The following is an 11,116-nucleotide window of genomic DNA, read 5'->3' as shown; positions in this document are numbered from 1 at the left end:
GTTTTTGTATTTTTAGTAGAGACGGGGTTTCACCGTGATAGTCAGGATGGTCTCGATCTCCTGACCTCGTGATCCGCCCGTCTCGGCCTCCCAAAGTGGTGGGATTACAGGCTTGAGCCACCGCGCCCGGCCTGGATGTTAGGTTTTAATTATGCTGATTTTTAACCATTGAACTCCTTTAAAAGAAACTTTTAAAATCTCATTACCATATTTCAGCTAGGACAAATTGCTGCTATTTCAGAAGTACAGCCATTGCTCTTTCAGTTTGGCCTGGCTAACAAAAAGGCGGCCTTGTTATGTAAATAAAGCCCCTTAGTCAGAATCAAAAATTTTTCCTCTTTTTTTTTTTTTCCTCCACCCCATACCACGTGTGTGCGTGCGTGTGTGTGTGTGTGTGTGTGTGTGTGTGTGTGTGAATTTAGCCACTTCAGAGGCCTTGTTCCCCATAATTTGGAATTTCCTTTGGATTTGATCAAGTCGGATAGAGTTGATCAAACCCAATGGGAAAAAGTCCGAAACAACAATGCAAACAGGAACGAACAGCAACAACAACAAAAACAGTTAAGCGAAGCAATCACACAACTTATATCATTACTGAGCACTCTAATAGTAAGGAGAAATTAAGACCAGCTGGTTGTTAATCTTAACTTTAGCCAAGACAAACCCCAATTCAGTTACTTACCTAGGGATGGGTCTCAGGCTGTAGACTGCTCTCTACCATCCTAGAAGCAGGAAAAAAACCTCATCTTTCCTGTTGGAAGCGATCTCAAACTCCATAAAGGAGTTACCTGTCTTTCATAGTCATGGAAGCAGTAAATCTTGCCTTCCTTTTTGGAAGCAAGGAAAACTTTTTCTGGAGTTTTACTTGCTTTTTTTTTTTTTAACAGCAAAATAAACTTTAGATCTCTACCACATTTGGGGAGATCAGGGATTCTCTGGAGGGGTGCTCTCAGGCCTCAGCAAATCGTCCTATTGGTTTGAGCCATAAAGTCAGCTCGTGCTGGTACCAAGCACTGATAGGAGATTTGTCAAGGTCAGGGGCATCTCCGCTCAGAATCCCTTCATGGTTACCAAAATGTGAACGCTGAAAATTTGAGACAGGTCTCAGTTAATTTAGAAAGTTTATTTTGCCAAGCTTGAGGACATTTGGCCATGACACAACCTCAGGAGGCCCTGATGACATACCCAAGGTGGTCAGAGCACAGTTTGGTTTTATACATTTTAGGGAGACGTGAGACATCAATTAACATATGTAAGATAAACATTGGTTCGGTTTGGAAAGGCTGGACAACTTGAAATAGGGAGGGGGCTTCCAGGTCATAGGTAGATAAGAGATACATGGTTGCATTCTTTGGAGTTTCTAATTAGCCTTTTCAAGGGAGGCAATCAGATATGCATTTATCTCAGTGAGCAGAGGGGTGGCTTTGAATAGAATGGGAGGCAGGTTTACCCTAAGCAGTTCCCAGCTTGACTTTTCCTTTCAGCTTAGTGATTTGGGGGCCCAGGATATTTTCCTTTCATATCAGTTTTGCACCTGTAGCTTGCTTGGCTCCTCATATAGAGCTGCCAACTTGACCAATAAAAATACAGGATACCCAGTTAAATGTGCATTTCAGATTTTAAAAACGTATTTTTAGTATAAATACGTCCAAAGTAGTTAATGGGACACCTTTTTAGCTGGCAACTGTGCTCTACGAGAACCTCTAGGTAATTCCCTGAACTAAGTTCCTCCCAAAATTAGTTTGGCCTACCTACAACCAGGAATGAACAAGAACAATTTGGAGGTTAGAAGCAACAGCAGGATGGAGTCACTTAGGTCAAATCTTTTTCACTGTCTCAGTTGTAATTTTGCAATGGCAATTCCATAACTTCAAATAATGACAATCGCAGTTTCTACAAGTGATCTAGGTAAATGATTAAAAGTGATCTAGGTAAATGATGCCCATTTTGACGTTCTTCCATCTTCTGGGTGGATTCAAGTCAGTGAAGCCTCAGGCATAGTTCTGTCACTGGTAAACTTCTGTCAGCACTTCAAGGTGTTGGGGTTTTCTCTTCCAACGATTGAAGCTTTGAGACTCTGGGTTTCCTCTCCTCGTTTTTTAACTTAGTGGACCATTTCACAGAGTGCCACTTAGCTAGCCATTTAAGGAGTCCTTAAAGTTTACTGATTAAGAGCATCATCTCTCCTCATAGACTACCTGGTTTAGAAACCTGAATCCAGCACTTACTAGCTAGGTCATAACCCTAGACAGGTTTCTTAGCCTTTCTGGACCTCGGTCTTCTCATTTCTAAAATGAAGATGAAAATATTACCTATTCTGTCAGGTTACTGAGAGGATTACGTGATGCCAAACACATAAAAAACACTTAAAAGAATTGCCATATGGTGGCATATGGCGAGCACCCCCAAAAAGTGAATTACAGTTACTATTTTATTTCTCTGCAATGAACTTCTTGTGTAGCTTATATAGAGGGACTTATTTACAGGAACTCAGATTGTTTTTCTATCTAATATGCTCATCTAAGTATAGTGATTGCTTTGCCACAGGCTAGCCTTTCTCTTCTTCATTCAAAGCCTTGCGAGTGATTTACCTATTCTGTTGACACATTAGTCCTCCCCTCTTAGCTCTCCTGACCATGAGGAAGCAGGTTCTGCCAGCTTTATTCCCAGATGCAGCTCACCAAGCATTTGTATGTTGAAACTGCATTTCTATGGTAACTTACGCTCTGTAGTCTCCCATTCACTTCTCTGAGTTCGGTAAATTATAGTTGGATTCTCTTTGTAGCTATTTATCTGAAGAAACCGTCTTTTCTAGCTTCTAGGTTCCAGCCAAGAACAGAGACCTACCTGTTCTGTTCTACCCACCATTATTCAGCCATTTTTCTTCTCAACACAACCAAGATAATCAAATTTTATAAGCCATGATTCTCATTTTTAAAGCCTATCAGTTGTTCACAACCTCCTCTAATTGGAAAGCTGTTGTCTCCCTGTCACCTGTGAGCACCTGGTTCTGCCAGTTTTCCCTTTCATGGCCTGGCATGCTGAATAGCTACAGTTGGAATGTTCCATCAGAATTAATTGAAAGGTTGTTGGCTACTCATCAATGAGAAAGGAGTCATAAAATAATCCTTCATAAACTGAAGCATTGAATAATGCTTTTTGCATCATAACTTGGAGAACATGAGATAATTCTGGATATAATGAAATTCAGAAATGTCAGCATGATTCATTTACGTTAAAGTAGATGTTTTTAGTTTTTAAAAAATTTGGTGTTTCAGGTTTGAGACAGATTTCTTTATTTTAAAAAATTCTTTAAGTCTTAAAACCAACAAAACATCACCAGAAAGAAACACCACCAAAGTAGAAAAAACTGAACTCTTTCTATCACACCTCTAGCCACTCTGTCCCCCTCAAAGTTGTGGTAAGATGGGGAAAAGATACTGAACAACCTGTTTTGGTTTTTTTTTTTGAGGCGGAGTCTCGCTCTGTCACCCAGGCTGGAGTGCAGTGGCCAGATCTCAGTGAGCTGCAAGCTCCACCTCCCGGGTTCACGCCATTCTCCTGCCTCAGCCTCCCGAGTAGCTGGGACTACAGGGGCCGCCACCTCACCCGGCTAGTTTTTTGTATTTTTTAGTAGAGACGGGGTTTCACCGTGTTAGCCAGGATGGTCTCGATCTCCTGACCTTGTGATCCGCCCGTCTCGGCCTCCCAAAGTGCTGGGATTACAGGCTTGAGCCACCGCGCCCGGCCTACAACCTGTTTTGTTACCATCTGGTTCTCATGCTAAAACAGGGTTGCTAGTGTTAAATAAAAATACAAGATCCTTGGTTAAATTTAAATTACAGATTTATCAACAAATTTTCAGAATAAATATGTCTTAAATATTATAGAAAGCATATTTAAAAATTATTCATTATCTGAAATCTATATTTAACTGAGCATTTTATATTTTATCTCACATATATGCTCTAAAATCTTAAACTATAAGATCTTTTCTCTTTGAAATATGTAACCTTTGGTTGACTATTCTAGGGGTCAAGGATTTTAGAGTGATATAAATTATAGATATATATTTACTACTACAGTTTTTCCTTGTATTGGCCCCAGTTGGATCTTACCCAGCTTGGCTTATAAAGGAGGTGTTTCTGAAGACTTCTTTATTCCGTTGTCTCTGTTCTCTAAAATGTGTCATTTTGTGATATGGAGTTTATCTTTAATTTATTTTATTTATAAAATTACCTATTGATGATTAGTCTTTTTTTTGAATAGGTATTAGCTATTGATAGTTTTTGCTTTATGTATTTTGTGTTCAACTAATTCCATTATAATTTAATATCATTATGAAAGAATACATTTAAGCCTAATCAAGATTTTTATTTTTACCATCTCATAAACTTAAGTACAATTTTTCACCCAGGTCTGTTAGATGCACAAAGCATAACTGGAAATTAGATGTGAGCACCATGAAGTATATCAACCCTCCAGAAAGCTTCTGTCAAGATGAGCTGGGTAAATACCATCAATATCAATAAATGTATTCTGCTGTTATTGTTATTGTGGTTCTTGTCAACTTATTTCTAATCTTACTTGAAGCTTAGGATACATTCTGATTTTAAACTGTTAGATCTCTTTTTAAGTACAAGGAGACTTAAAAAATTTTGTGGAAAATGGAATTAAGAGATGAAAAATATAAGCTGTATTTCTCAACATAGGCTCCATCAAGGCCAAGATGGATTTGTAAGTGATAATATCAGCCATTTTTTCTGTTCCTAAAGAACTGAGAGTCCTGGGAATTTAACTATGTAAATGCAGTCTTTTTAAAATTATTAACCAAAGAAAAATGGGTGCCCTTTAAAGTTTTTTTTTTTTTTTTTTAGACAGAGTCTTGCTCTTGTCGCCCAGGCTGCAGTGCAATGGTGTGATCTTGGCTCACTGCAACCTCCACCTGCTAGGTTCAAGCAAGTCTCCTGCCTTAGCCTCCCAAGTAGCTGGGATTACAGGTGCCCACCACAATGCCCAGCTTTGTATTTTTAGTACAGACAGGGTTTCACCATGTTGACCAGGCTGGTCTCGAACTCCTGACCTCAGGTGACCCACCTGCCTTAGCCTCCCAAAGTACTGGAATTACAGTCATGAATCACTGCACCCAGCCTAAAGATTTTTTTTTAAGATTAGGAAAGAAAAAAGGCAGAAGCAGCCAAATTGGAACCATAATCAGGTGGATGCCTAATGATTTCCCACAGAAACTCTCACAAAATTGCCCTTGTTTGATGAAAGAAATGAGCAAGAGACACTTTTGTGGTATGATTCTGGTGAAGCTTTCCTGGGTAATTTTCTGCTAAACCTTTGGCTAACTTTCTCAAAACACTCATAATAAGTAGATGTTACCACTCTTTGTCCTTGTAAAAATTCAACAAACAAAATGCCTTGAGCATCTCAACAAACTGTTGCCACGACCTTTGCTCTTGAGCGGTCTGGCTTTACTGTGACTGGACCACTTCCCCCTCTTGGTAGCCATTGCTTTGACAGTGCTTTGTTTTCAGAATCATACTGGTAAAGCTATGTTTAATCTTCTGTTACAATGTTTTGAAGAAATGCTTCAGGATCTTGATCCCACTCGTTTAAAATTTCCACTGAGAGTTCTGCTCTTGTCTGCAGCTGATCTGGATGGTTTTGGCAGCCATCAAGTGCAAAGTTTGCTCAACTTTAATTTTTCAGTCAGAATTGTGTAAACTGAACCAATTAAGATGCCTATGGTGTTGGCTATTGTTTGTGCTGTTAGTTGTTAGTCCTCTTCATTTGGGGCATAAACAAGATTAATTTTTGCTTTGCAAATGGATACGGATGGTCTGCCATTGCAGGCTTCAACTTGAATGTTGTCTTCTCTCTTCTTAAAATGAGTTATCTATTTGCAAACTGCTAATTTGGGGTATACATGTAAAATTTTCAAAAAGTACAAAATTAAATAGAGTAAAAACCAAATTTTCTCTCCTCTGATCCCTAGTCACCAAGTTACCAAAGTTACCACTCTAGAAGCAACTACTATTATTATTATTTTCTTGTGGGTCCTTCTAGAGGTATCTTTTGCATTTATAAACTAGTACGTATTTATAATATCCCCTTCCTTAGTAGCAGACTATATACATTGTCCTCCACTTTGCTTTTTTTTGAATGGCTCTTGAACTTAGAAAGTAAAAGAAAGATAATATTGAATATCTCTAACAAGCAAAGTGTTGACCCAGAAGCTGCTAGTGAGACTTCAACTTCTCTTTCCCTCCTATCCATTAATATATACAGAGGTTTCTATTTTGTACCTGGGCATGAGGGAGAAAAAGGAAGGGAAATTGGGTGGTGGAGTCTGTGGTTTGTGGGGAGCTAAAAATGGGAATTGTTCTGCCCTGTAGACCGGGTTGGACTGCCCAAGCTCAGGAAAGTGGCAATCAGAAAAATAATGGCACTATTTTCCGGAGACAGTTGGAGGATTCATGGGAAGTAGGAGATGGCCAGAACTTAATATCTGACAAAGAAGAGCCATTTCACATCCTGGTGACCACATGTGGCACACAATTGGAGAGGAGGCTATGTCTTCCACCTACCCTTGGAACCTAGCAATGATCTGACACTCCTCAAACTTCTAGGCAGACAATGTGGAAGATTATAAGCCAGAGTAGGAAAAGAGGGAAAAGCAGACACCATGTGGTTACAGATCGGGTTGTGGGCATGTGTGTAGCATACTTTTGGGGAAGTCCCCAAAATACGTTCAGGACACTTGAAAATGTGCTAATTTCTAGTCAGCAAAACAGTTGGGGCTCTTGCCATCATCATTTGTGCATAAAGATAGACTGCAACTTTATTTTTTATATTCTCAATCTGGTGAGGCCTGGGAAAACTGGGTTATTTGTAAAAATGGAAAATGCTAAATATACAACATATGCAATACCTTGTAACAGGATGGTGAAATGGAAGTTTGAGGTTGCAAAACAACAGATGCCTATTCCAAAATGAAGTTCTGAGAAAGGATTTACAAAGTAAGAGGCTGAGAACCAGTAGATCATTCTTAAATCCCTCACCCTTATAAGGAATACTAAAGCATAGAGAAGGAGTTTGAAATATAACTTCTTAGGAAGAGTTATTTGGAAAGCTGTACTGAGAGTCCATGCCCCTTGCAGGGGCAACTTCTGAGGGATGTCTGCCCCTCTCCTTAGGCCAGACGTTAACTGGACCACCTAGAGAGTCTGATATGTGTTCTCCAAGGTTGAGGTACACAGTGGACTGGTGTCTGATTCTCTCCTGAGAAATCTCAAGGGTAAAAGATTGGCTGTGTAGCTGTGACAGACAAGCTGAAGGAGAAGAGGTTGTGTTAGGCACCTTGGCACTCCCAGAATTCAGTGGGGCTGGAACAGATGAGTGTTTCCTATGGATGTGATATGGGCCATGATTGGAAGGGGCATAAACCTAGAGTCATCCTAGGTCCAAAAGGCCTGCAGAGAACAGTTGGATGTATTGCTACCTTGCTGGGGCTAAGGAAAGTATATGTAACCAGGTAGCATAGAGATACCCAGGTGCAGAGAACTTCAGGTGGGTGTTTCCAAGCAATTGGGTGCATTCTCACAATAACGCACTGAGGTGTCCCTTAGAATCAGCCTTAAACAAAAGCCAAGCCCAGATGGTGCTGCTGCTCTGTGACCAAAGGACCCTTGCTCTCTTTCTTAAACTCTCCTTTTTCCTCCAGCTCCATATCTGGAAGGGTCAGGAACCTTGAATGAAGGAGTGAGGGGAGAGGAGGAATAGAAGCATTGGGTGAGGCCAGGCACGGTGGCTCACACCTGTAATCCCAACACTTTGGGAGGCCGAGGTGGGTGGATCACCTGAGGTCAGGAGTTTGAGACCAGCTGGATAACATGGTGAAACCCTGTCTCGACTAAAAGTACAAAAAGTAGCTGAGCATGGTGGTGGGCACCTGTAATCCCAGCTACTTGGGAGGCTGAGAGAGGAGAATCGCTTGAATCCAGTAGTTGCAGAGGTTGCAGCGAGCTGAGATCACACCATTGCACTCCAGCCTGTTTTTGATACACAAAGCAAAAAAAAGCATGTTACAAACATTATAAATAGAATGACTCAATTATTTTTTTAAAAACATGCATAAGCACATGTGGGTGACATAAAGACAGTCTTAGATTACCTGTGAAGGGAGCTGAGCTGGAAGCTTCCTGGGCCGTGCCTCCCGACTGTGGGCTTTGAATGTAATACCTTTAAAAAATTTTTTAGGCTCAAATTATTATGGCATACTATATAGGTGTGACCACTCTCACCCATGTGTCTCTGTGAGACCAACTCCCAATGCCTTTTTAAACAAGAGTGTGTTGCCAGCATTCTCCCAGTTCCCCTACAAACAGAGGTGTTACTTATTGAGGTATGTGTCATTTGCCATTCACTACAAGGAAATAGCATGCTATTTTGGGGGAGAGTTGCTAAGTGTTTTGACTACAAATTCACCCTCCCTCCACGTCTCAAATAGGACTCCTGGACTACTAGCTATTTTCTCCAGTGAACTCCACCCTGAATCTGTTGACTTAGCCCGGAAAGCCTGCCAGCTGCCTTATTACTGGGAGGTGGTTATGTGTGCTGTATAAATACTGCTAAATTTATTTGACATAAAACTGATAATAAACATGGGTTTGTACATAAACACTGTGTAAGTGAAAGGACGAGAGACTATCAATTTTATGAATATATAACCAAGTAATCTACAGCTGCTTTTAGGGGCTTTTATGAAAATCTCTAAATCTTTTGATCAAGACCTTTACAGAGACACTGTAGCAAAGCGTTAAGAGTGAAAGCAATGGGGCCTTCTCACCTGGGTGCAGATCCAGGCTCCAATACACAGTCTGGGAACAATGGGCAATTTGGTCAATCCCTTTGTGCTTTAATTTCTTCAAATGTGAAATAGAAATAAAATTTTTAGTAGACATCTTACAAAAAACAGGTTGTTGTAAAAAAAAAAAAATTAATTGAATGCCTGTTAAATTCATGGTAGGTAGTACACAGAACATAATTTATTTGCATACATATGTCTTAAATAGTCTGCATATATCCTTGAGACTGGGACCACAGGAGCAGAGATGAGGGATTTCCCTCCCAGCAGGAAGTTGGATGCTTTGGAAAATTAGATTAAGGCTACTGTTAACCACCATGCAGGCAAATGGCAGGGCCAGAGCTGGCAGCAGGGTCAGTAGGAGGGCAGGAAATAACAAACTCCGGGAATTTCAGCCTTAGCTGGAGTGAAGATACTGCCACGAAGGGAACATTTGTTAACAGAGCTCACTTTTTAGTCCAGTGCTACCAATGCTGTAGGCATTTCATACTACATTCTGAGAAAGATAAGGGCTTGATCCGCCTGGGGACATGTTATCAACGTTGAGCATCTGGTTTTATTATTACTATAAAAAATACTATAGGGTAACAATTAAAAAGTTGGAATTCAGAAAAGTAGAAGGAAGAATCTCATTTACACTTGCATCACCTAAAACGTTTTAGAATATTTTGTTCTGGTGGTTGCTGTCCTCCCTCTCCCCATCTCCCTCCTCCTTCCTTTTTTCTTTCTCCTCTCCTTCGTCTTGATGAGAAATAACCCATGTACCACAAAACTTACCCTTTTAAACTGCGCATGTTAATCCTTTTTTAAAAATATTCACATGTTGTGCAACCACCACCACTATCTCATTCAAAAACATTTTCCACCACTCCAAAAAAAACCCTGTAATGATTGTCAGTCCTCATTCCCCTTTTCTCCAAGCCCCTGGCAACCACCAGTCTTCTTTCTGTCTCTCTGGATTTTCCTATTCTGAACATTTCATATATTGGAATAACACAATATGTGACCTTTTGTGTGTGGCTTCTTTCACTTAGCATCTTGTTTTCAAGATTCATCCATGTCGTAGCATATATTAGTACTTCATTTACTTCATTTTTATGGCTGAATAAGTTTCCTTGTATGGATATACAACATTTTGGCTATGATGAATACTTTTCCTATGACTGTTTATCTACTAATTTTTATATGGGCATATGATTTTTGTTCTCTTGGTTATAAACCTAGGAATGGAATTGCTGGGCGATATGGTAACTGTTTAACTTTGAGGAACTATAAAACTGTTTTCAAAAACACTGCCTCATTTTACGTTCTCATTACCAATGTATGACCCTGTTTATCCTGCTCACCAAGACTTGTTATTGTCCATCTTTCTTGCTGACATCTTTTGAAGCACAAAAGTTTTAAATTTTGATGACATCTAATTTATTTATTTTTTCCTTTGGATCTTGTGCTTCTGGTGTCTAAAAAAGTATATGGTTAGAGTAAGTCTTTTATTCTAATATATTTATTAGACTAACATACACACATATAGATAATAGTCTAAGAAAGAGAGAGTCTAAGAAATATATACATTTTTTGAGACAGAGTCTTACTCTGTCACCCAGGTTGGAGTGCAGTGGCATGATTATGGCTCACTCCAACCTCTGCCTCCTGGGTTCAAGCAATCTTCCCATCTTGGCCTCCCAAGTAGCTGGGACTACAGGCACACACCACTGTGTCTGGCTAATTTTTGTATTTGTTTGTAGAGAGAGGGTCAGACTGTGTTGACCAGGCTGGTCTCAAACTCCTGGGCTCAAGAGATCACCCCACCTCAGCCTCCTAAAATTCTAGGATTATAAATGTGACCTACCACACATGGCCAGTCTAAGAAATATTATTTAAATTGCCTAATCCAAGATCATGAAAATTTATTCCTATTGTTTTAAGAGTTTTATAGTTCTAGCTCTAATATTTAGGTCTTTGATCCATTTTGTGTTAATGTTTGTACATTGTGTGATATAGGGGCCCAAATTCATTCTTTTGCATGTGGATGAATTGCAGTACCATTTTCTGACAGACTATTCTCTCCCCTATTGAATTGTTTTGGCATCTTTGTTGAAAAATCAATTGATCATAAATATAAAGGTTTATTTTTGGACTCTATTCCATTGATTTATATGTCTGTCCTTCTGCCAGTTCCACACTGTTTTGATTACTTTAGCTTTTTTGTTTGTTTGTTTGTTTTGTTTTTGTTTTTTTTTT

General features: G+C 39.6%; 1 protein-coding gene across 1 annotated transcript in view; it reads left to right on the top strand.

Annotated features, from left to right (window-relative positions):
• LOC105526719 (cytidine monophosphate-N-acetylneuraminic acid hydroxylase) overlaps positions 1-11,116 on the top strand; it is a 66,524-nt gene that overhangs the window by 8,513 nt on the left and 46,895 nt on the right. Inside the window, exon 3 of the mRNA XM_011962812.1 lies at positions 4,418-4,509. Coding sequence (XP_011818202.1) covers positions 4,418-4,509 — 92 coding nt within the window. The remainder of the gene's footprint in view (positions 1-4,417; positions 4,510-11,116) is intronic.

The sequence above is a fragment of the Colobus angolensis genome, unplaced genomic scaffold (genome assembly GCF_000951035.1).
Source record: "Colobus angolensis palliatus isolate OR3802 unplaced genomic scaffold, Cang.pa_1.0 Scaffold6, whole genome shotgun sequence".
NCBI classification, from domain to species: Eukaryota; Metazoa; Chordata; class Mammalia; order Primates; family Cercopithecidae; genus Colobus; species Colobus angolensis.
The sequence above is the reverse complement of the archived record's forward strand: the minus strand, read 5'-3'. Positions and strand labels throughout refer to the sequence as shown.